This window comes from Mustelus asterias, chromosome 9 (genome assembly GCF_964213995.1).
Source record: "Mustelus asterias chromosome 9, sMusAst1.hap1.1, whole genome shotgun sequence".
Lineage (NCBI taxonomy): Eukaryota > Metazoa > Chordata > Chondrichthyes > Carcharhiniformes > Triakidae > Mustelus > Mustelus asterias.
This window is the reverse complement of record NC_135809.1, coordinates 98,227,946-98,254,421: the sequence shown is the minus strand read 5'-3', so window position 1 is coordinate 98,254,421 and position 26,476 is coordinate 98,227,946. Positions and strand designations below refer to the sequence as shown.

Here is a 26,476-nt window from a genome sequence, read left to right as displayed (position 1 = left end):
ATCATTGTCGCAATCTATCATGCTGTCAAGTTTTGAATCATCTGCAAATCTTGCTCCCTATAACAATGACATACATTTGCACGGCACATTTTACATTGTAAAATGTCCTAATGCAGTCTAAAAGAGCGATACCAACAAAAATAATTTTGACATTTTTTGACACCAAACCATAGTAGGAGAACTCGAGAAAGATGACCAAAAGCGGATCAAAGAAATAGGTTTTCGGGAGCATCTTAAAGAGGAGAGAAAGTTAAAGAGGCAGAGAGGTTTAAAGAGATAATGCCAGAGCTTAAGGCCAAGAAAAGTCATCAATGGTGGAGTAATTAAAATCAGTAATGCTCAAAAGACTATAGCTGGAGGAGCACAGAAGTCACAAAGATTTGAAGGGTTCGAGAAAGTGACACAAAGGGAGAAGTGGGGCCGTGGAAGGATCTGAAAACAAGGATGGAGATAATAAAATTGAAGAGTTGCTGGAAGAGAAGCCGGTGTGGGCCAGCAAGCACAAGGGTGATGGATGATGGAGATTTGGAGTAGATTAGGATACAGCTTTGGATGAGCACTAGTTATGTAAGGTGGAAGATGGGTGGCCAACCATGAGAGCATTGGAGGAGTCAAGTCTGGAGGTAACAAAGGCATGGATGAGTGGTTCAGCAGGAGATGAGTTGAGGGAAAGCTGGAGTCAAACAATGTTATGAAAGTGGAAGTAGGAAATCTCGGAGATGGTATGGTTTAGTAGTTGGAAATTCAACTCAGGGTCAAACACAACAAATGGTCTCACACAGCTTAAGAGACAAAAATGGTGGACAAAGAACAGAGTTTGCGACAGGACCAATGACAATGGTTTCAGCCTTCCCAATATTTGGCTGAAGGAATGTTCTGATCATCCAATATCAGGTATCAGTGTGACAAATTGGAATCAATTGGCAGGATTTTCCAGCCTCTCCTACTGGTGGGATATTCCGAAGTCAACCCCTTGTGGCGGTGAGGAGGACAAGCCATGCAAAAGTCCACAGGCTTTGGCAGAACCGGAAGATCCTGCCAGCGGCCAATGACTGACTGCATCCACTGCAGGAAAACCCGCCACAGGAAAACCTGCCGCGGGGGCAGGGAAATCCCAGCCAATGGAGGGGTTTAAGGAGGCAGTGATCAGATGGAGCTGAGTGACAACGGTATACATGTGGCATCTCATGTTATTTTTTTCAGATAATATCGCTGTGGGTAGCATGAAGATGAGAAATAGAAGGAGTCAAGAATAGATCCTTGGGAAACTCCAGAGCTGATAGAGCAAAAGTGGGAAGAAAAGGCATTGGAGATGATTCTCTGGCTATGGTTAGATACAGAAGAATGGAACCAAGCTAGGGCAGTTCCATCCACTTGGATGGCAGAACAGAGCTGTTGGAGATGTCAATTGCGTTTAGTTGAACATGGGTAGTGGGAATTAGCGGGAAATTTACCTGAGCACCTCTCAGGATGTGAACTAAAGGAGGTGTAAGCTTGTAATGCATAATAAATGGAAAAGTGTGCAAATATTGGCTTCGGTTTTATCCACCAACCATTGGTTTGCTGGATTAAAATAAGAGGAGGATGGTGTGGTCAACTTTTTTTGGAAGCTTCAGACAAGTCCAGAAGGATGAAAAAAGGTAGTTTATCACAAATATTGTAACTTGCCTTAATCCAAATGCTAGTGAACATGGACCCATGATACAAAACTACACTGAGTTGGTAATTCCACTCAGGTTTACTGTATGGTGGCTGATGTTAGAAATGGATATATGGCACACGAGTGCATTCAAAAATGCTCTTAAGTGTTAGAGGCTTAGAGGTAATATAAATTGTTGGGGCAGAGTACAGGGAACTTTATTTTGCAACTTACTGGGCCATACCTGACTTGGGAGATTTTGATGCAGATACTGGATGTCTGAAACAGAAGTTTCACTCCCCAGTGCCAACAAACTTCACTTTGATATTATCAATGGTTCAGTAAATCTCCACATACCACAGCAAATTCAGTTCCTGATGATAGTTACCTGGATGCTACTCTGAAGTATTTCTGGATGAAGTAATAAGCCACAGCCAGAGGAACAAGGGCAATGAGGAACACTGGGGTCACGTATGAGATCACGGCCAAGGCAGAGACACACAGAAGAGTTGATCGACTGAGACATTCCAGGGTGGCAGGAATGTGCTGAAAATAAACACACCAGAATGATCACTCCATTCAAAATCAAATGGGCAGAATTTCTCTATCAAATCTCATTCTTAAAATCGATCAATCAAAATAAATGATCACTGAGACAGTACTATTGGCATCAGTAAGGAATCAAGAATCTAACTATGACAAGAAACTGAACATATAAGTTTGCTACTGAAAGATGATCGATTGTCCCTACTAACATCAGATTATCTTCCTCATGTGGGTATAGCTTCAGTAAATCAAATCTATCACCCCTCTCCTGTGATGTTAGAAGTACTCAACATTTAGGGAAAATATTTAGAAATAATAATCAGGAGAAAATTAACAGCACGTGAACAAGGATGGACTAATAAAGCAGAGGCAGCAAAAAATCATTGAGGACAAATCATGTTTGACCACCTTGATTGAGATTTTTGATGGGATAACAAAGAGTGTGGATGCAGACAGCACAGTTAATATTGAGTATATGGATTTTTAAAAGGCATTTGATAAAGTACCACATATTAAATTTAGTAGCAGAAGTGGAGCTAGGTGGGCCAGATTCAGTCAAGTGGAAGTATTGCCTGGGTTAATATTCCTTACCTTCATTGTCACCCATGAGATGAAAGGGAATAAAGACCTGAGGCTGGATTTTCGGACAAGCCACCTGCTCTTGGCCCAATTGAGGCCTTTAAGTGGCCAATTGGCATTTATTGGCCACTTAAGTGCCTTTTCCCATCCAGCTTCAGGTTTTGGGCTGGCAGGTGGGTTTTCCAGTTGTGGGGGTTGAGGGCAGGGGGATTCCAAAAACGATTGGGCTTATATCTCGGATGAGAAAAGAAATGGGGGGGGGGGGCTCCATCAGAAGTCCCCTTCTAATTTTGGGCACTCTCGCCTTAAGGTCCAGTGGCAGGTACCAGAGAGTTGGTGGCCAATCAGATGGGACTTCCTCTCAAGTGAGGTGTGGAAGTCCTGCCTGCAGCCAATCAATGCTCGAGTGTGAAATGGCTGTGGGGCAGGCAGAGTTGATAGGATGTATCACCACCAAGACTTTGGATAGCAGGATGGAAAATCCTGCAATCTGAAATTTCCTGGTCAATGGCTTTATACCTGTGGGATCCAGAACTCAGGAGCAAAAACTTAAAAAAGGGTATTTTAACTACACCATAGCTAGGTGTAGTCTCTGAGGGAAATCTCCCAGAATGTGCAGCTTCTGATAGAAAGGACAACTCTTATTTGTAACAGCTGCTCAGCAACTTTGTGCACCAGGCAGGCACCGATACAACAGATGATACCGCATTGATCCCTGCATCAGGCCCCCAGGTAAGAGGTAGCCAGAGATTACCACATGGATTTCTCAGTACAGATCTGGAACCCATTGGAAAGGTGGTGCCTAACGTCCAGCAGTCTGTCATCAGTTCTGCCCTGAAGTGTCAACCTAGATTATGTGCTCAAGTGCTATCATAGATTTGACAACGTACAGCCTGTTAACTGATCTGAGTGCTACTCACTGAGCTAATCTAATAATATCATACTTCAAAGTTTTTTTTTCTGACTTAGAGCCAGGTACTTACAAGTAACTTTCAATCTGTGAACTGAACTCACCAAAACAACAATTTTAAACTTTGACTGCTTTTAGGCAAGCAATCAGGCCTGTTTCACAGTTTAATAGAATTTCACTGTGGCAACAGGAAAGGCTACAATATTACTGTCTCCATTCTGCAGTCTAAATCTTTGCAGATCTTCTTATTTACATCAAGTATTAATGACCGTATGCTGTTACGACCTGACTTTTACACGTCCACCTTGGACGGCATGGTGGCACAGTGGTTAGCACTGCTGCCTCACAGTGCCAAGGACCTGGGTTCGATTCCCAGATTGGTTCACTGTCTGTGCGGAGTCTGCACGTTCTCCCTGTGACAGTGTGGGTTTCGTCCTGGTGCTCCGGTTTACTCCCACAGTCTGAAAGACATGCTGGTTAGGTGCATTGCCCATGCTAAATTCTCCCTCAGTGTACCCGAACAGGTGCTGGAGTGTGGCGACTACGGGATTTTCACAGTAACTTCATTGCATTGTTAATGTAAGCCTATTTGTGACACTAATAAAAATGAACTTAAATAAACCGTGGGGAGTTTCATGAAGGTTCTGGCATAGCACAAAATACTTGTATTCGGGTGTTACCTGGAAAATGTCAGAAGTATCTTACCTGATCAATGATATTAGTGTCTGCAGAAAATCGATTCAGGATGTTTCCAAGAGGGGTGGTTTCAAAGAACCTGAAAGACAATAAACACCAATAAGAGACTTGTAGTGAATGCTTAGAGCATTATGTTACTTAGTATTTCATGGTGCTCCACTTCATTCCCTTGACTTGCTCATGAGACATATTTCTGTTGCAACACACACTTTGCATTTATTTGCCGTGGTTTCTAGTGCCTGATCGGCAGTGTAATTGAGTCAGCAAATAGTCCTTGGTAATGCTTGAATTGCATACTCTATTGTTCTAAAAGTGAAACTCTTCAGAGTAATTCCCTTGTCACTATGAGCTTCTAACTTTCTTAATTGTTACCCTGTGGTCCCTGGTACATGAAGAAAATGATTTGCATTGATCAATTTTGTTGATTCCTTTCAGGACCAGAGTTGCCATTGCAATTTTTTTGAAAATTATCACCAGTAGCCACTTGTAACCGACTATGCACTGTTCAATTTATTTTTCTACAGAAGTATGAAATTCTGACAGGAAATAATAGCATCACTTTACTTTATCTGTCTGCCAAGAATCCCAATGATCTTCATCAAAATGGGTTAACCATTAGACTCAAAACAGAAAATGTTGGAAAATCTCAGCAGGTCTGACAGCATCTGCGGAGAGAGAACAGAGCTGATGTTTCCAGTCTGGATGACGCTTCGTCAGAGCCATTTTAACCATTAGACTGTTGGAAGATCTAGAAAATCCCAGGTCGCCTAAATGACTGACTTCCTTCACATTTGGGCTCTCTCACTTTGGTTGAAAAAATACTAGCAGGTGAAGCAATAAGACCACATAAATGTCACCAGCTTTTTTTCAAAACTATGGGAGTATTTTTAGCTTAACCCACACGCTGGTAAACTGAATTGAAAAATGAAATTGTGTCGCATGCAAAAGGGGTTGCATGGTGGCACAATGGTTAGCACTGCTGCCTCACAGTGCCTGGAACCTGGGTTCAATTCCCGGCTTGGATCACTCTCTATGCAAAGTCTGCATGTTCTCCCTGTGCCTGCGTGGATTTCCTTCGGGTGCTCCAGTTTCTTCCCACAGTCCGAAAGGCATGCTGGTTAGGTGCATTGGCCATGATAAATTCTCCCTCAGTGTACCCAAACAGGCATGGGAGTGTGGCGATTAAGGGACTTTCACAGTAGCTTCATTGCAGTGTTAATGTAAGCCGACTTGCGACACTAATAAATGAGCTTTAAACTTTAATTTGAGTCATGTCAGCTTCCTGATTAAAAACTGGGTTAAAATTACATTCATAAAATTGTAAGTGGCGATTAATGAAAAACCATCTTAAAAAGTAGTCCAATACCTCATTGGTGCCAGGATGACTTTGTTGAGCAAACTCTTGTGTAATTCCTTGGTCACTTTGAGACCTGTCCATTCCACAGCAATAGAGGTAACCAAGCAGAGGACAATCCCCAGGCAGCAGAGAATGCTGAACACTATGGTGTAGTTAGAATGGTTGAAGCGACAGTCCTGGGGCAGTAAGCATAAATTAAAACCAATGTGCGATAATGCAATGCTGACCACGAGACTAACAAAATAGATGGCTTCTTTAAAGTGAATTTCATGTGACTTATCTGTATCACTAACAGAGTCCTGTGAAGTACATACTGGAACAAAGACCCACAAATTTTCTTTACATTTAAATTAATCATAGAAAACCTATAGTGCAGAAGGAGGCCATTCAGCCCATTGGGTCTGCAATCGACAACAATCCCAGCCAGGCCCTATCCTTGCAACCCCACATATTTACCCCGCCAATCCCTCTAACCTACACATCCCGAGACACTAAGGGGCAATTTAGCATGGCCAATCAACCTAACCCACAGATCTTTGGACTGTGGGAGGAAACCTGAGCATGGGGAGGAAACCCACACAGATACAAGGAGAATTTGCAAACTCCACACAGACAGTGACCCAAGCCGGGAATTGAACTCAGGTCCCTGGAGCTGTGGGGCAGCAGTGCTAACCACTGTGCCACTGTGCTGCCCAGAAGAATAGGAGAGAAATTTGGTAAAATCTCCATTCCAGACTGCTATCACCCTTGCCTGATAGTCCTGTATGTGCTCTGCCCTGTGTTTCTATGTTTCTGGCAGGTTATTTCTCCTATTCAATAATGCTCAGTCATGGAGCATAATTTTCCAAAAGTTGTTAATTGTTCTCTTTTATTTTGATAAATGGCAGTGAACACTTCAATGTCACTTTAGATTATTGAATCACTTGTCGCCTTTTGATATGTAACAAAAAATGAATAATAAATATTGATGTGCTGACGAGCAGGAGTTGTCTTTGATGTTCCTGTTTACAATCTGCAACTTTGTGCCTTAGATCCCAGTTAGTGAATGATTTATCTCTGAGTATACTCGTCAATAGTCTTAAGCAGCTAGGATTTTTATTGTCCTTTGAAACAGCAAAGAGAAAGGCCACAAGTAAGTAATTCTGTAACTGTCACTTTAAAATCTATATTTGAAATGGACAAGTAAAAAAGGCTGAATATCAGAATGTACTATGCATCTAGTCAACAGAGTCCTTCAAAGGTCCAACTGCAACTTTTTGAAAGGAGTTAATTATTAAGATAAACATGCTCAATGATGAACGCTGTTTCATAGATCATTTGTTACATTTTTAATTTTCAGTAGAATTATTGTGCAGGTCGTTCATATTTGTCCAGTTATTCCACAGAACCCCTGTGTTTAACCATTTGATTCGAATGGAAGTTGTCAGGCTATACGTATCATTATGTGGTACACATTTCACACACTCAGAGGAGAGGTGCTTTTCTGCTGACAGTTTATTATTGGAACAGAGTTTATTTATTCATTCATGGGGTGCTGGCTGGACCAGCATTTATTGTCCATCCATTTAAGAGTTAACCAGATCTGGAGTCACATGTCGACCAGGCCAGGGTGAAGACAGATTTCCTTGCCTAAAGAGCATTAGAGAACCAGATGGATATTTATGACAATTGACAATAGTCTCATTGTCGTCATTAGACTTTTAATTCCAGATTTTTATTGAATTCATGGTGGGATTCAAACCCAGGTCCCCAGAGCATTACCCTGGGTCTCTGGATTGCTAGTTCCAGTGACAAGACCACTATGCCACTGCCTTCCGAGTAGAAAGGGCTGTACTCTGCGTCCTACTCTTAATTGACCAGTCAGTCCCAAATCTAGGGCAAGTTGTGGAAACATTTTCCACTCTCAGAGCTGACAAAATAAAGCAGAAATGTCGAAGAGAAATTATTCATCTGAAAACCCAAACTCGGTAGACAAAACTCTGAAGGCTAGATTTTCGTCTGCGCTTTGGGTGGGAGAAGCAGGGAGAATTCCTCGCTCCGCGAACCCGACTTCTATAAATGTCTGACCTAATGGCAAATTTTTGGTCTGAAGGGACAGGTTCTATTAACAGTCGGAGTGGGCAACCCCGGGAGTAATGAGAGGTCAGAAGCAGGCCTGGCGCAGATCGGGTGACTCAGGCAGAGATAAAAAATGGGTTCTCAGGAAAGGCTCAGTTGAGAGATTGATCATCCAAGGTGAAGTCCCTGCGTCTCACAGGAGGTGTCATTGTCTTGTCAGTGTTGCATCATGTTGTATAGCAACATGAGATCATGAGAAGGGAAGTCTGTCATGTGAACCAGTCTCAGTAGTACTTTGGCCTGTGAACACACACAGGCCATAGCAGCTCTGCTGCTATGTCTTAAAGCTTTCTATCCATGTATATCGGTTCTCATGTGCCTAGTCTAAATAAATGAATCCACAACATGCTTGCACAATCCCTTATCAGTGATTCTGCCTTTATAACATCACATGAAACATGACAGACAGGTGAATGGGAATTCTGTAAATGCTGCCAACTGTTAGCTAACCCTGGAATGGATGGCCCATTATGGGCCTTCCCTTGGCAAAACTGTAATTTTTGCTGCCAATTCACAATGTACTGTACTGAAACACTGATTCCATGGTGTGGCTTCACAAGGAACAGCCATGGAGGCGACATCACCTTGTTACCACTACCTGGTATAGATATTCTATAGTCATGTAGTTAGCTGCCAAAACTCAGCAGATGACTGCTAAACCATGTCATGCTCGTTATCCAATCCGATTGTCCTCTTGCCACCTATCTGTGAGGATGTGCCCACACTGTTGACCCTTGAGCAGGTCCCTCACATCTGCACACTGTCATGGCATAACAGTGTGTCCAAGTGAGAGAGTTACAGCTGCAATATACATGGCAGCAAACATTTGTGTGGAACCACTTTCTACATTAAGCCTTAACAGTAATCATTGATGATAAGGTGAAAATGGTTTGTGTATGTAAGGACACAAAAGTGAATGAGAGCATTGTAATCAGTGTGGCTCATGACCCTTCTTGCTGTAGAGTTTTATTGATAGAATGTCACATGGGGGAGACATGGGGGAAGGGATGGGTCCAGCTTCCCCAGGTTTTTCCGATCAGGACCTTCATGTTTTGGTGGAAGAAGTCTAGAAGGGGAGAGCAGTCTCTACCCTACTGGCCGGCGTAATCCACCGGCAACAACAGAGTGGCCTGGATTCAAATTGTGGCTGTGGTGAGTGTAGCAGGAGACCAGCAGCACTCATGGAATCAGCGCAGGAAAAGGTTCAATGACCTGCTGCATTCTGGCAAGATGAGCAACTTGGCTCATCCACACAGAGCTCCAAGGGAAGGGTCACAACAGAATATTGCAGCTAAGATGTGAGTCCTGGCACATATCCCTGCTTCAGCATTGAGATTTGTATGCACGAGCTACTGATGTGAATGAGCAGTGGGATGCATGAACACAGTGAAGAGGAATATCGCTGCATGCAATATACATCAGGCTGACTGGCTGAGAACTATTTGCTCAGTTGAACCATAGAGACTGTCAGGGTGTCTGTTAGTGATGGTGAATCGCCAGCAATGGGGGATAATGGTGGTGTTAAAGTCATGTTTGTAGTAATGGTGGAGCTCATGATGTTACTTCACTGAGCACAAGGGAATGTTGGCATTAGAGGGAGTGCAAGGATGGGGGTTGCATCATATGGGCAGTGCAAGCATAGGTAAGGCAATGGAGTGCATCAGTGCGCGCATTTACACTGAGAAGGGCTATACCTAAATAACTCATTTTCTGTCGAACACACCCCTACCACCTTGGGGCGGCACGGTGGCATAGTGGTTAGCACTGCTGCCTCAGTGCCAGGCACCCCGGGTTCAATTCCAGCCTTGGATACTGTCTGTGTGTAGTTTGCATGTTCTCTCCGTATTGGCGTGGGTTTCCTCTGGGTGTTCCAGTTTCCTCCCACAGTCCAAAGATATCCATTGACTCTGTCTACATTTCCCGTTGCCTCGGAAAAGCAGCCAGCATAATCAAGGACCCCATGCACCCCAGACATTCTCTCTTCCACCTCCTTCCGTTAGGGAAAAAATACAAAAGTCTGAGACACGTACCAACCAACTCAAGAACAGCTTCTTCCCTGCTGCCACCAGGTTTTTGAATGGACCTACCGTATATTAACTTGATCTTTCTCTACACCCTAGCTATGACTGTAACACTACATTCTGCACTCTCTCCTTTCCTTCTCTATGTACAGTATGCTTTGTCTGTATAGCACGCAAGAAACAATATATTTCACTGCATACTAATACATGTGACAATAATAATCAAATCCATTCAAATCAAATCAAGATATTCGGGTTAGGTTGATTGGCCATGATAAATTGCCCTTTACTGTCATGGGGATTAGCAGGGTAAACAGGTGGGGTTACGGGATCGGTCCTGGGTGGGAATGTCGTCGGTGCATGCTTGATGGGCTGAATAGCCTCCTTGTGCACTGTAGGGATTCTATGATTCTCATCTCAACACCCCACCTCCAGACCAGATACCTCGGGCATCAAGAGGTGAAAGATATGCCCAAAGAAGCAGTATCACACCTTAATAGCTCAAACCCACCAACTCAGATACAAGCACGATAGAGGGATGTATCACACGTGTAGAGTCGGTGGCACATGGTGAAGGTTAAGGAGGACAGGTCTGAGTCAGAGACATTTGTGCATAGCCCTCCTTGGAGGAGGGAGGAAAGTCAATGATGCTCCAATGAGAAGGAATGTGCGGACTCAGTGGGTACCTTTTGGAGCTCAGTATTTAGAGAATCAGCAGCAGATGTGTGGACGTCTGGCAGAGTTTCCTGAGGCAGTGGGAGCTCTAGGATTACAAATACAAGTGTTCATCACCCTCAGGAACTCCACATTGTCCCAGGGGCTCAACTTCATCTGCTCCAACCATGAGAAATTGGCCAGTCTCATGGAGAGATACACATACGCAGTAACACTCAGAGTGAATGCAAGCGCACGTTTCAGGCAGGAACGGATGCAGGCCTCCCTCAGGAGCTTGGAATTATTCTGCTCATAATATGCCATAGAATACACAATACATAAGGAGCTGCTCATCCTTAACAGGATGGTCGCACTGTTGGCACAGCAGTTGCCTGGACTGATGACTGCTATGCACTAGCGGTCAGCCCCATCAACTCCACCTGAAGGTCAACCCAAGGCTGTTCAGGTAACAGAGGAGGATTAAGCTCTTCAGCACCTCATCTTCTTCCACCTTTCCAGCCCCTCTGCCGGAGCCTTTGGCTGGTCCACTTGTTTTTTTATTCATTCTTGGGACATAGGCGTCGCTGGCTGGTTTGTGCAGTTATTGCCTATCCCTTGTTGCCCTTGTTCAGAGGGGCAGTTAAGAGTCAACCGCATTGCTGAGGCTCTGGAGTCACATGAAGGCCAGACCGGGTAAGGATGGCAGATTTCCTTCCCTAAAGGACATTAGTGAACCAGATGAGTTTTTCCGACAATCGACAATGGTTCCTTGGTCATCTGTAGATTTTTAATTCCAGACTTTGCCAGTAACCACAGTTGCCCATGTAGAGCTGCAGAGGTCGCAGTTTGAAAGCTGTCCTTGATGGGTGCCTGTACAGTAAGGCTAATCACCATGCTATTTATTGCCATATGGAATGCAAAGTGAGCAGCCTGCCTCCATCTCCTCTGAGGCAACATTGGGGCGAGAGCTCAGACCTATCTCACCTAGAGCACTGATGCGTTCACCATGGTTCCACTTTTCACATTGTATATGACTTTTGAGCGCTTTTTGAATATATTTACATACATTCGTAGTCGGTGTTTGTACACTACAGAACTCCAAAAGACTGATAACATTATAAAGGGTGCTGTTACCAGTGATAATGAAGGTGGCATGCTGAGGTCCATCTTGAGGTGAGTTATTCAGAAGCAAAGATGTAACAACCTTGGTGAAGAATTGGAGGGTCTCTTCTTTCTCTGGTCTATCACATAAGATTCCAGTGTTCAAAGGCACAAACACTGAGATTTTCGTTGAATCTGTCATTGTCCATCCAAACCTGACCTTAAGGGAGGCTCAATGATCAGACTTCACGATCAGATGCTGGGCAGCAGGTGTATCTCAAGCATGAATATTGAGTGTGTGGAACACTCCTCCACACAGCACTGGCACACATTGTCCTAGGTATAAGTATCATGCCATGATATTATGCCATGTACCCTCCAGGGAGTATTGCACATCTGCTGTCCCATCTACATTTGCCCTCCAGATGGTACAGGATGTGCTTTGTGAGGGAAGCGGAGAAGCCTGGAATGTTGTATAGGGCATCTACCTCAGAAGCTGGACCATAGACTGGAATGGATGGCGCACATGTTTTTCAAATGTTGTTCTTACAGTTATGGGCTCATCTTGTGCAGTGAGCCTTACCTGATACGTACAGTCTTAAGTCATGTCACTCTCAGCATTGTGGTCTTGTCACTCTCAGCATTGTGGGGATGTCACTTTCAGCATTGTGGGCATGTCACTCTCAGCATTGTGGGCATGTCACTCTCAGCATTGTGGGCATGTCACTCTCAGCATTGCGGGCATGTCACTCTCAGCATTGCGGGCATGTCACTCTCAGCATTGTGGGCATGTCACTCTCAGCATTGTGGGCATGTCACTCTCAGCATTGTGGGCATGTCACTCTCAGCATTGTGGGCTTGTCACTCTCAGCATTGTGGGCTTGTCACTCTCAGCATTGTGGGCTTGTCACTCTCAGCATTGTGGGCATGTCACTCTCAGCATTGTGGGCATGTCACTCTCAGCATTGTGGGCTTGTCACTCTCAGCATTGTGGGCTTGTCACTCTCAGCATTGTGGGCATGTCACTCTCAGCATTGTGGGCATGTCACTCTCAGCATTGTGGGCATGTCACTCTCAGCATTGTGGGCATGTCACTCTCAGCATTGTGGGCATGTCACTCTCAGCATTGTGGGCATGTCACTCTCAGCTTTGTGGGCATGTCACTCTCAGCTTTGTGGGCTTGTCACTCTCAGCATTGTGGGCTTGTCACTCTCAGCATTGTGGGCTTGTCACTCTCAGCATTGTGGGCACAGACCGATTATGGATAAGGTCGCAGCTTTTGAAGCTCATTTACAGGCAGTGGTGTTTATGTGAGGGGGCCAGGTTGTGAAGGACCTTTTACAATGTATGTGCAGTACGTTGAGGCCCATGATTATGATGGTGAGGGTTTCCGCCATTTTAACGCAACTGAGTCAACCTCGTTGATTTTGATTCTCCCCCTCATTGGGGGACGGACATTCCCCTGAGTAATTATGGTGTCAATGTAAAAGGTTCTTTACTTGGGAGTTGCTCACCAGGGACTGACTGGTTGCAAACTTGAGCTAGAAGGATCTTCTATGAATTGATTTTGCACAAGGACACATCTGGTGATGATCCCCTGGCTACATGCTCATGCCTCCCATACCATTGGCAGCTGTCATGACCTGGTGAGAAGGGGTGAACTGGTTCCCCTGTAATCAGTTCCCTCAGTCGGTCACAACAAGATTTACATTTCTTCTTTCCAAGGATATGGCTTTTCCAAATCAGAATGTACATCACTATTAAACTGTGAACAATAAGGAGCCAATTAAACAAAATTTTTTGAGTCGAAGAATGAGAAATTCTCCCCCTCTCTTTTTGAATACTTTCAAATTGCCTCTCAACTTGCTCTCAACGACAACCCCAGCTTCTCCAATCAATCCACTTAGATAAAATCCACATTCTTCCTAAAGTGCTGTGCCCAGAATTAAACAGAATAATCTAGTTGAGATAGAATCAATGTTTTACAAAAGTTCCTCTTGATCTCCTTACCTTTGTACTCTGTGCCATCATTTATCAAGCCTAGGATCTGGCACACCTTTTTAACCCTTTTCTTAATCTACCTTACTGCTATCAACAATTTGTGCACACATACCCACAAATCTCTCTGTTTCTGCACCTCCTATAGAATTGCACCATTTATTTTACATTGCCTCTCCTTATTACTCTTCCTAAAATGTATCACTTCACACTTCTCTACATTAAAATCTCCTGTCAGTTATCCAGCATTCCATCTGTGTTGTATATGTCCTCTTTAAGTCTATCACTATCCTCTTCACAGTTCACAATACTTCCAAGTTTTGTGTCATCTGCAAATTTTGTTGCTCTGTCCTGTACAACTAAGTCTAGATCATTAATACAAATAAGGAAAAGCAGCGGTCCTAATCCAAAAATACGTTAGGCTCTCCAGAAATTAATGTCGTCAGAATCTGGCTGCATTGAGATAACATCGGTGGTAACAAGCAGTTTATCAGACAATTTATAATACAGATCACTGATGATACTGTACATGAAACTTTTCCATAAACAGAAACTACTGGGAAGTAACGTTAGTTAGCATTGACTTCTTTCCTCTGCATTGCAATGGCATCATTATTTCAGTGTTCACTCAACCACAAAGCTCTCAGAGTTGGGTGGGTGGGCAGGACAGAGGATTATTCAAAATTCACCAGCAGTAATTATTCAGTGAACTGTTCTTTTGGAGTTTAAAGACTGAACTGCTATATTATGGAAGTTGATTTCCCAGGGTAGTCTGGCAGAGTAACAAATAAATCAATCTCTTTGCTCTGCTATCCTCAACGTTCTAAGATAATCACAATGGTTTCAAACAGACTGGCAGCCACAGCAGCACTTACCCATGTCATTGGACGATACACTGTATCTGGCAACAGTTTATATCAGGATTATTTTTTAATTGGTATTCTTGGAATCATTATGCAGTTATTCCTGTCAGACACGTAAGTAGTTGCTCATACTGTTAGGCAGTTTCAAATTATGCTGGGAGCGGTGGGAATTAAATGCGAATTGCCAGTACGTAGCAAACGAATTCATTCACTCCTGTGGTCTGCCCGCGGGCAGATCCTTGGCTCCTTATCTGCTGACGTTTCATCCTGAGCTATTTCCTTGGCAGTCCCTTTGCCAGTGGCAATTTGTCATTGCCTTTCACGTTCAGGAGCAGGGCTGGGAGGCAGGTTCCAAGCCTAACTCGGCATGAACGTTAGTCTGAAGCAATCACTAGCCAGCTAGTCAACTGTGGTAATTGGCCTCTAGCAAGTCAATTCTATGCTATAATTTTCTTTCTGTAGGACCTAACAGGTTGCATGAGACCAATCTGCCCTTTGGTCATGAATGCGTTAAAGTAGATTCAAATATTTGTGGCTGAGTGAAATAGCACTGCCTGCCAGGATTTACACTGAAATCAAGTAAATTTGTTGTTTCTTTTGTAAATATAGAGCAGATATCAGATCTTGCATCTACCACTCGTAAAGGAAGTTCATTCTGAGCAAACATAGATGACCATGTCTCACTCTTACTAGACCTCATAGCGCGGTGTACAAGATTATGAAGGGTATAGATAGGGTGAACAGTGGGAAGCTTTTTCCCAGGTCGGAGGTGACGATCACAAGGGGTCACGGGCTCAAGGTGAGAGGGGCGAAGTATAACTCAGATGTCAGAGGGACGTTTTTAACACAGAGGGTGGTGGGGGCCTGGAATGCGCTGCCAAGTAGGGTGGTGGAGGCAGGCACGCTGACATCGTTTAAGACTTACCTGGATAGTCACATGAGCAGCCTGGGAATGGAGGGATACAAACGATTGGTCTAGTTGGACCAAGGAGCGGCACAGGCTTGGAGGGCCGAAGGGCCTGTTTCCTGTGCTGTACTGTTCTTTGTTCTTTGAAGCTTTAGTTATTAGTTAGAGTTGGTTCAAAAAGAAAAGGATCCATCTGGCCATATAAATGAAAATTCACCTTTCAGCTAATGCCATCTGGCAACATAACAGGAGCGAGTTACTTTCCAGCTTTGGTTTCATTGAATCATGCAGTGCAGAAGGAGGTCACTTGGCCCATCCTGTCTTTGCTGTTATCTTGAGCATGTTGGAACATTTTTCTTATCATCAACTAACTCTGATCTTGGTCAATGTTATATATTTTTTGATTTTAATGTTCACTTCCCTTGGTTAGGAAGGACCTTACAGATTTCACTCTCTGGGTGTAGTAGTAGCCTCATGACTGAAGTTGGGGGGGGTGCGAATAGGGGGATTGTAATTGGACAAAGGGAATGTAAATGGAGATAGTAAAGGCTGAGAATGGTGCTATGAGCGTCAATTAAGAGATCGAAATGTGTGAATGGCAGAACAAAGGTGCAGATTGTCAAAAGACAACCTGAGGAATGTGACAGTTGGCCGGAGCTGGGCGGCGCGTAGGTTTGGAAGACAAGACGGAAAGCGAGATTTCTGAAGTAGAACAATAAAAATAAGAATATAAAGTAATAAAAATGGGTGGATGAGATGAAAAGAAGAAATGAAATAACATAAATGGAAATGGGGTGAAGATGGAGGAGAGAATTTGTGCTCTGAAGTTGTTGAACTCAGTGTTCAGCCTGGAAAGCTGTAAGGTGCCCATTCGGATGATGAGATGCTGTTCCTCCAGAAACACTCAGCACTTGGGTCAGAGTCTTCCAGCCGTTCATGCCCTGCCATCGCTGCAAATGAGGACGTAGAATTTGGTGCTCAGCCAAATCACCATTCACTGGAGCAGGACCAGAGAATCCCGTCGATGTTTTGGCCTGCCGGAAAGTTCCAGCCTTGGTGTTTATTACGAGCGGAATGGAATATAAAATTGGGAGGTTTTACTGCAACTGTACAGGGTCTTTGGTGTGGCCACATCTGAAATACTGTGTTACAGTTTTGGCCTCCTTTTTTTGAAGAAGGACATAATTGCATCCGAAACAGTTCTGAGAAGGTTCATTCGACTCATTTTGGGATGAGAGGCTTTTGTTATGAAAAGAGGTTGAACAGTTTGAGCCTATACTCATTGAAATTTATAAGAACGAGAGGTGATCTTACTGAAACATGTAAGATCCCGAGGGGCCTTGATAGGGTGGATACCGGGAGGATGTTTCCTCTTATACGCAAAGCTAGAACTAAATGACACAGTTTAAAAATAGGCGGTCTCCCTTTTAAGACTGAAATGAGGAGATTTTTTTTCTCTCTCTCTCAGAGGTTGTCAATGAAATTCTCTTTTCCAGAAAGCAGTGGAGGCTGTGTCATTGAATTTATTCAAGGTTGAGTTGGATAGATTTTGGTAGACAAGGGAGTCAAGAGGAGTTGAAACCACAATCGGATCAGCCATGCACTTATTGAGTGGCAGAGCAGGTTGAAGGGCTGAATGGATACTCTTGCTCCTCAGTCATAGAATCATAGGATCCCTACAGTACAGAAGGAGGCCATTTGGCCCATTGAGTCTGTACTGACCACAGTCCCACCCAGGCCCTATTCCCGTAACTTCACACATTTATCCTGCTAATCCCCCGACACCAAGGGGAAATTTAGTATTGTCAATCCACCTAACCCGCACATCTTTGGACTGTGGAAGGAAACCGGAGCACCTGGAGGAAACCCACGCAGACACGGGGAGAAAGTCCAAATTCCACACAGACAGAGACCGAGTCTGGAATCGAACCTGGGTCCCTGGCACTGTGAGGCAGCAGTGCTCACCACTGTGCCACCATACCGCCCCAATGTTCCAATGCTACTTTCATTGCAATTACGCACAAATACCGTATGAAAGCCAAGATGATTGTGTCAAATTTCAATATGTCTGGGGATAAAGTATCTGCAGTGCAATTTTCCTTCTATCCAAGTTTCTAATCTAGCTAAATATCACATCGTTGGCTATAAAACTGGGTGTGGCAAAGATTGACACACATAGTAGAGGAATAACCAAAAAATTCACTATGAATCTTGCAGTCTTTACCTGGATCAAAGAACAGTTTCTTTTCTCTGCTTCAATCTTAACTTGAATAGCATCTGAGGTCCATTTTGCTAGCCAGTAGTCAATTGCCACCATCACTGTGTGCTTGAAGAGCTGTGAGAAAATCATCAGAGGCAGCAAAAGACAACCTGCGGATCTCAGGTACTTCCCACAAGCGCGCCATGGCATCTTTGCTCTCTGTCGCAGGACAGACGAGAGGTTGTCCTCATCATCACTTTCAGCGACATCTTCTGTAATAAATATGCAAAGGAGGTCATAAGAACACCACATTTGCTGCAATGCCCATAACCAAACAGCCAAGAGTATGTAAGGGTTCCTATCATGTCCATAAGACATGAAAGAGATGATAAGCCTTTAATCAAACCTTACTTTCTGCTTACTTAAAAAAGGACTTTGCTAGACCAAATAATAACTGCCCCATATTTCAAATTAAGAGCACCAGTATGACATTTGCATTTCCCACAGTGGCAATGTTTGTCATCTCTCTCCGGGAAAGACTAATTTAAAATCAGTGTGGAGTTCAAGGCAATTTTGAATATTGGTCTATGATCACTAAATACTAGTGTCCAAATGCACTTCACTTAATAGCAGGGTGGGTTCAAACCCAGATCTGAGGCAAAATGTAACTTCTTATGGTACTATTTCTATATGTACATTTTTGGGTAAATTGTTGAAATCTCAAACTTCACAAAGAAAGTTCTTATAGATGACTGTTTCTTTGATGTGTTCTTCATTTTGCCTCCCATTTATTCACATGTATGTGAGTTTACACAGAACACCAGCAAGAATCCAATTTTTCAGAGGATTCTGCACACAATTTAATTCTTACAAATTAGAAGAATACCTTCAGCTTCAGCCTCTTGCAATGTTTTAAGGAGGGCTTCCCGGGAATACATTGCTCTCCGCAGGTTCTTCCGTTCCAATGCTGTCTTGCTTTCAGCTACAGTCTCCTGGAGAACATAGTCATAATTTTAGTTTCTCAACACTCAACAAGCAGCGTTATTTCAAATAATAGCCAAGATTTGATTCAAAACAATTTCTGGAATGAACGTTCAGTGCTATGCAGGGTACTTTGTGTTGCAGGATCGGGATTCTCCGGCCCCGCCCACCTCAAAACCGGAGAATCCGATTGCCTGAGGTCAATGGACTTTTACATGGTCCGCCTCCCCCCCACCCCCCACCCATTAGGATTCCCGTTGCAGCTGCGTTGGGAGAATTCCAGCCAATGTGCATGGATCACCACTGATAAAGTATAAATATGTTTAGCTTGTGATAAAATGAAACATTTTTCTTTGTATCATGTTGTGGTGTTTGTTTCCTTTTGTCACTGAGGCAAAAATTTAAAATCATGTCAGTCGTCAATGTGACGTTGTTTCAATGTGACAACAGAAGTAAAACTCAAAAGATTAAAGAACCTTTTCTAGTTCCTGATCCTGCCTGTTCATTAGTGTTTTCCAAAGTTCGAAGAGTTCAGGATCAGAATTCTGGATATCCTTGAGAGTTCCCTCTCTCTGAATTGTACCATCCTTCATCGCTATGATCTATGGAAACACAAATCACATCGAAGAAAACATACAACTGATAAATAGTTCAAATGGCAAATGTTATTGAGCATTATGCTGTATATGAAAATATTACATAACCGGCTAAACATAATTAATTGCACAGGCATCCTGATCAAGGGACAAAGATAGCAGGATCCTAAACCGATTTTACGTGAAAGGAGATTTTAAAGCAAACCTCCCACAATGAGATGGTTTACTAATTGGGTCCAGAGAAAGTATTTGTTAGGACAGAATTATAATGCAAATCAAACTGAAGGTCGATACAGAATGAACATCATGTCTTCAGAATTGCAGCATGGGATCTTTTATATCCACCCTGAATAGGTAGCCAAGGCCTCGGTTTAATGTTTTATTCAAAATTGTAAATTGTACAATTGTAAATTGCGCTGAAAGATATATAGAGAATATGGAATAAATATAGAGAAAGATTACAATTCTGTCCCCAAAACAAAGAAAAATACTGTGGATTCTGGAAATCTGAAACAAAAACAGAAACTGCTGGAAATGCTCAGCATGTCTGGCAGCATCCCTGGGGAGAAGAGAACAGAGTTAATGGCCAGAATTTTACTGGCCCGCCCGCCACGGGAATCAGAGTTGGCAAAGGGCGGACCATGGAAATGTCCGTTGACCTCGGGCAGGATTTTACGGTTTTGGCACGAGCGAGGCCGTAAAATCCCGCCCAATGTTTCTGGGATTTTGAAAAACTTCACAGATGCTGCCAGACCTGCTGAGTATTTCCAGCAGTTTCTGTTTTAATTATTCTGTCCCTAGTTGTGCTGCACTTTACATTCTGAACTCTGTTGCTGGATTCTTGGAAAAAGGCTGGCCTCTCAATATGCACTTAGCCTCAGTATTCCCAATGTAAAAATGGCACAGAGGCATCCACAAGGCCATAGAAGGAGGCCACTTGGAGCTATCATGCCTATGACAGATATTTGTTACAACCTTCCACAACAAATCCCACTGCACTCCCCATATGGCCTTGAATTTTCCTTTGCTTAATATATGTCTCGACTTGTGTCTGCTTCAAATACCCTCTAATGGCAAAGCAATCAACAAATCTTCTCGGCTTTTATTGTAGCTGTGACACAGTAATACTGCCATCCACACATTTCTTCTCAATATCGACAGGTGCACATGTGAAAAATAAGAGGGACAATTTTTTCACACAGAGGGTGGTGAGTGTCTGGAATGAGCTGCCAGAGGTAGTAGTTGAGGTGGGTACAATTTTGTCTTTTAAAAAGCATTTAGACAGCTACATGGGTAAGACGGGTATAGAGGGTTATGGGCCAAATGCAGGCAATTGGGACTAGCATAATGGTAAGAAAAGGCGGCATGGACAAGTTGGGCTGAAGGGCCTGTTTCCATGCTGTAAACCTCTATGACTCTATGACTAAGAGTTCAGTTAAATTGACTCAAACATGGGCCAAGAACAACAGTACTTCATTAAAAAGGCAGTTGCATTTTTCCACTTCTTACCCCAACTTGTGTTTCCTCCCCTCAAATTGCCCCCATTGGTCTTCATTGGCTCCCTCTCTACCTGTACTCAATCACCAGGAATTGTTGTGTTACAAATAGATGATTTATAATCTTATATAATAACCCTACAGTGATTACTGCTGGAAGTTTCTAAGGTGCATGTTTAACAAAGAAAATGTTGCACCATAAATTCTGATCATTTGGTGGTAGTTCCTTATTCTACTATGAATATTAAAATTATGCAAGAACTCTACATAAAAATGTGTTCGACAATGTTTTTAATAGTGAGGGACTTAATCATCAGATTCTTGCAAACATTGGGTGGGATTTTCCGGCCCCTTGAGCCCCAAGACTGGAAATTCCCGCCCGAGGTCAACGGACCTTTAAATGGTTTGCCAAACTTTCTGTCCCACCTGCTACGATTCCTGCAGTGGGCAGGACCAGAAAGTCTCGCCCATCATTTCATTCATGTGTGCTCTGCTTGAAGGCAAGTCCTTGGCTCATTGTCAGCCGAAGCTTCACCCTGAACTGTTTTCATAGCAGTTTTATTTTTGGCAGTGGTGGTTTGCCATTGCCTCCCACTCTCAAGGACAGGTCAAGAAGGCAGGCCCCAAGTCCAATTCAACCTTTGCTCAAATCAAACTCATACTGTTGGCATTATTTTCAATCACACACCAGCCATTCAACCAACAGAGCTGACCAGCCCTCTCTTAGGCATCATTTACAAAGCCAGAAAAAGAAATACAAAATGGGGGCTGCCTCACCCAGTCTGCGTGGGGCAGATACTGCAGCTTATGAGTGACCAGCACCACAGTCCGCTTCTCCTCTTGCAGCAGCTTCAGGATTCCATCCTGCATGAGGTGATCACTCAGGTGGACGTCTAGCGCTGAGAATGGGTCATCCTGCAAACACCAGCATTTGATTAACATTCAATTCAGTACCTTCTCTCAACTTCACTGGAGGACATATTAAAATAACCTGTGCATAACAAAAATGTTGCTTTACTTTATAAACTGCACAAAAAATTAAAACTACATCTTCATGGCTTAATGCTTCTTGATTGCCTGATGGGAAAGCAGAGAAAAGAATCTAAAGCTTCACCAAACAAGAGATCCATGTATAATGGCTCTTCCTTAAATTATTTTGAAGTTCTCTCGTTCCCTACTCCATCAGAAATCCATTCCAAGCTTTGATCATTCATGGCTTACAGAACTTCCCAAATTAGTCCTAGATTTGTGTTTCATTTGGTTAAACGTGTGCTCCCATCAGTATGCTGATTGGTTAATTTAACCTCAAAGGTTTTAGGTTCACCTTTCCTTTACTGGTTAACATCCCTTATTTCTCCTGCAGGTCCCCAATTTTTCACCGTCTGAGGTCCAAACATTTCGTCATACCTCAGTCTCTCTGACATTAATCATAGAAACCCTACAGTGCAGAAGGAGGCCATTCGGCCCATTGAGTCTGCACCGACCACAATCCCACCCAGGCCCTACCCCAACATATTTACCCGCTAATCCCTCTAACCTACGCATCTCAGGACTCTAAGGGGCAATTTTTAACCTGGGCAATCAACCTAACCCGCACATCTTCGGACTGTGGGAGGAAACCGGAGCACCCGGAGGAAACCCACGCAGACACGAGGAGAATGTGCAAACTCCACACAGACAGTGACCCGAGCCGGGAATCGAACCCGGGACCCTGGAGCTGTGAAGCAGCAGTGCTAACCACTGCGCTACCGTGCCGCCCACGGTGCTAAGGGACTGCTCCCTGAGCACTTTTCCACATTATCACAAATGCTTGCATATCTTGATTTTACCTCTCAAATGTGAACCCTTAAGTAAAGCGAATGTGATAAAAAAAGCAACATTTACCTTGGTTCAGTTTTCCTCAAACTAATGGGCCATATCTTGCTGCAGTTTAGAAGGATGAGGGGGGATCTTATTGAACTTACAGGATACTGCGAGGTCTGGATAGAGTGGATCGTGCAGAGGATGTTTCCAATAGTAGGAAAAACTAGAACCAGATGGCACAACCTCAGGCTAAAGGAATGATCCTTTAAAACAGAGATGAGGAGGAATTTCTTCAGCCACAGAGTGATGAATCTGTGGAACCCTTTGCCACAGAAGGCTGCGGAGGCCAGGTCATTGAGTGTCTTTAAGACAGAGATAGATAGTTCTTGATTAATAAGGGGATCAAGGATTATGAGGAAAAGGCAGGAGAATGGGGATTAGAAAAATATCAGCCATGATTGAATGGCGGAACAGACTTGATGGGCTGAGTGGGCTATTTCTGCTCCTATGTTTTATGGTCTTATGGCCTGGTGACAGCACGTTGCTTGGCCACATGGCAACCTCAAAGTTCCTGCGCAGGCTGCATTTAGGCCCTTTAAGTTACTGTCCTAAGTTTCTGAGACAAATTTCACGGGCAATTGATGTGCAAACACAGCAGCTTCTTAAAAATAACGGGAGACCAAATGCAAGATGTCGCTTATGTGGTGTAAGAGCACTGGAAATCAAACAGCAAGTTCTGGAGATTTGCAACTCACATTATATCACGAAAATGTGAATTTAATGGTTGACTTGTGCACTAATAACATCTTGTGTCATCAACTTGTAATTATAAGATCCCACTTGGTGGCCCTGATGTTTGTGGGGCTGAAGTTGTAGAACAAGGAGTGGAGGACTTATGAAATGAAAACCCCAAGGGTGAGTTTCCCGTTCAAGTTGAAGTTGTTAGCTGCAGAATATCACATTTTCCCGCTTGTTTCCAGCCCAGCAGTCAGTCTTATTGGCAGGAAAAGCTGCAGCAGAACAACATAGCTCAGGGCCACAAGGGAGGCAATGAAAGATTGTTATTGAGGTGGGAGGGGTTCTTAAGTTTAAGCTTATTTATTAGTGTCACGCACTAACTTACATTACACTGCAATGAAGTTACTGTGAAAATCCCCTAGTCGCCACACTCCAGCGCCTGTTCGGGTGCACTGAGGGAGAATTTAGCATGGCCAATGCACCTAACCAGCATATCTTTTGGACTGTGGAGGAAACCGGAGCACGCGGAGGAAACCCACACAGACACGGGGAGAATGTGCAAACGCCGCACAGACAGTGGCCCAAATAGGGAATCGAACCTGGGTCCCTGGCGCTGCGAGGCAGCAGTGCTAACAACTATGCCATCATAGGGAAAGGGAAGGAGATGGTGATTGAGACAGATTGTTGGGTCAGGAAAAGCACTACTTCCCCCAGATCATAAGCATTAAAAAATAACTTTTAGTTTGAACTCTTCTTGTTGGCTTTCCCAAGGCCTGGAAATGCGGCCAACATGAGTTGCAGATAGAAATGCACTTAAAATGAAGGCACATATCCTTCTTTAAAGCTATTATCACCTCAATGCCTCCTGAGGCAAGGAACTGGTTGCCAGTTCCTTGCCCTGCCGCTGTTAAAACTGGTTTGAACATTTTGAAATTTTAACTTCTCATTGCCCCAAACCCAGCCTTTTCTGGGGGTTAAAATTAGCCTCAAGGTGAGGGTGGGAAGGATTCAGGTGAGGGGAAATTTATAAATAAAAGAAGAATAGTCAATGCCATGGAGCAGTGTAGTGACTTGCGTAAAGACAAGTAGAGAGTGACAGGGTGGGACAGCTAAAAGTGTAGCAGTGAATTAGGTCAAATCAGGGAAAATAGCAAGAAATTAAATTACAGACACTTTATCTGAATGCAGAAAGCATTCCTAACAAGTCAATTGAATTACTAACACAAATAATGATAACCGGATAGGTTGTCAAACAATGTGATTATACAATGCCCAAAGCTGAAAGTTAAATATTTCAGGGTACTTGGCGTTCCAAAAAGACAGAAAAAAATGGAAGAGTAGGGGGCATAGGAAGAATAGTTTTGATAATAAAGGATGACATATGGACGGAAGTGAAAAAGATCCTGGATTCAGAAGACTAGGAAGTAGAACTGGATGGGCGGAGTTGAGGTCTAGCAAAGTTCAGAAATCACTAGTCAGAGTAATATATAAGCCGCCTGTCAGTAGCCATACTGTCTGACATGGTATCAAAAGGAACTAGTAACAAAGGACATGAAATAAAATTAGGGGCTTTAATCTTTGTAAGACTGGACAAATCAAATTGGTAAAAAGTAGTTTGGAGAGCAAGTATTTGAGATCGTTTCCTAGAACAATGCATCATGACACAGGCCAGGGAAGACACTCTTTTAGATATTGTCTTGTACAATATCTAATTGGGATTAATTAATATTCTCAGAGTAAGGAAGAGTGATAATAATATGATAGAGTTTCACATTAAATTTGAGAGTGGCATCCTTAAATCTGAAACAATGCGGTAAAATTTCCAATCCCGCCAGCTGCAGGAACCGTTGTGGGTGAGATGGACAAATTAAATGACTCCTAGAAGTCTTGCTGACCTCAATTTTCAGTCCCCAGGCAGACAGGACTGGAAGATCCGCCCTAAACATAGGTATGAGGGGCAAGTTGACGAAGGTAGATTGGGAAATTAGATTAAAACAGTATGATGGTAGATCGGTAATGGTTATAACTTAAGGAAACATTTCATAATGCTCAAGGAATAAACATTCCATTAGAAATAAAGGGGGTGATTCTCCCATTCCGACCCGCTAATTTTTTGGCAGGTTGGGCTGGGAGATTTGCACGTGCGCCCATTCACGCGATTCGCGCATGCATTCCTGGCGCACATGCATCTCCCACCGCTGGATATCCGACACGGTTGGGAGCACACTGGAAACCTTTTAAATCTTATTTTAATGTGATTTAAAATGTAATTATCGGGCCCGGGACTGAACTCCCCAGGCCCGATAGCATCTGCCACCCCACCAGTACACCCCGGCGGGGTTTAGAGTAGCTCCCCACTTTCGGGAAACTAGTGGGAGACCCCGCTGGAGTGAAGGGGGGCAATTGGGGCCCCCCACAAGGGCTCAGGTGGCAGAGGGATGGTGCCCCCTGGGCATGGGCACCCGAGCAGTGCCAGCCTGTGCCCCCTTGGCATTGCTCAAGGAGCAAAGTGCCCATGCCCAGTGGGAATCTTGGCACTGCCCACTTGGATCGGGCAGTGTCAAGGGGGCGGTGGCTAGAGGCAGGGCTTGGGGCAAGGCCTGGTGGTAGGGCCATCTGGGGGTGGGTCCTAGGGGTGATCAGTGGGGGTGGGGAGTCCCGCTGCCACTCTGCAGACAGGAAAGTCGGGGTTGGAGGGAAGCCAGCGATCGGGGCAGGCTGGAGGGGGTGTCTGCCGATGGGATCTGCCTCCCGTGGAAGGAGGTATGCCGGGATTGGGGGGGAGTCTACCTCCCATGGGGTGGGGTTCTGCTGGGGCAGGGTGGGTGGAGGGGATTGTCACTGCTGGGGGATGACTGGAGACCGGGGTGCGCCGGGATGGGAGGGAGGTCGGAGCTGGCCTGGGAATGGTCATAGGGCCGCGATCGGGTCATGGGGTGGGGTGGTGGAGGGGCAGCACTACCGGGGTCCCGGGCTGGCCGGCAATCGAGCTGGCCAGCAAATGGGAGTCTGACAGTTCCGCATGTGCTGAGGCCCGGAACTGTCAGACTCTGGTGAAATGGCCCCGCCCCTGAGCTTTTAATGATATTCACAACTGTGACCTCTGCAGTGCACAGAGTGTGGGAGATTCGAGTCTGAACTTCCAGTGAAAAAACAGTTGTGATTTACACCATTTTTCCTGCAAATTCAGCACTTAGAACTTTTTTTGGGAGAATTGCCCTCAAAATCTCCGCAGGAAGAATGATCCATTCATCAAAGCTACGTAAAGTTGGT

The 26,476-nt window shown here is 44.1% G+C and overlaps 1 protein-coding gene across 5 annotated transcripts in view; it reads right to left on the bottom strand.

The window, feature by feature from the left end:
• The window catches only part of abcc8 (ATP-binding cassette, sub-family C (CFTR/MRP), member 8), a 230,982-nt gene that overhangs the window by 30,399 nt on the left and 174,107 nt on the right, over nt 1-26,476 (bottom strand). For all 5 annotated transcript variants that reach the window (XM_078220631.1, XM_078220629.1, XM_078220628.1 and 2 more), the window contains 7 exons: nt 21,440-21,577; nt 19,047-19,172; nt 18,476-18,581; nt 17,614-17,861; nt 5,737-5,903; nt 4,380-4,449; nt 2,028-2,185 (listed from right to left, as the gene is read on the bottom strand). In XM_078220631.1, coding sequence (XP_078076757.1) covers nt 2,028-2,185; nt 4,380-4,449; nt 5,737-5,903; nt 17,614-17,861; nt 18,476-18,581; nt 19,047-19,172; nt 21,440-21,577 — 1,013 coding nt within the window. The remainder of the gene's footprint in view (nt 1-2,027; nt 2,186-4,379; nt 4,450-5,736; nt 5,904-17,613; nt 17,862-18,475; nt 18,582-19,046; nt 19,173-21,439; nt 21,578-26,476) is intronic.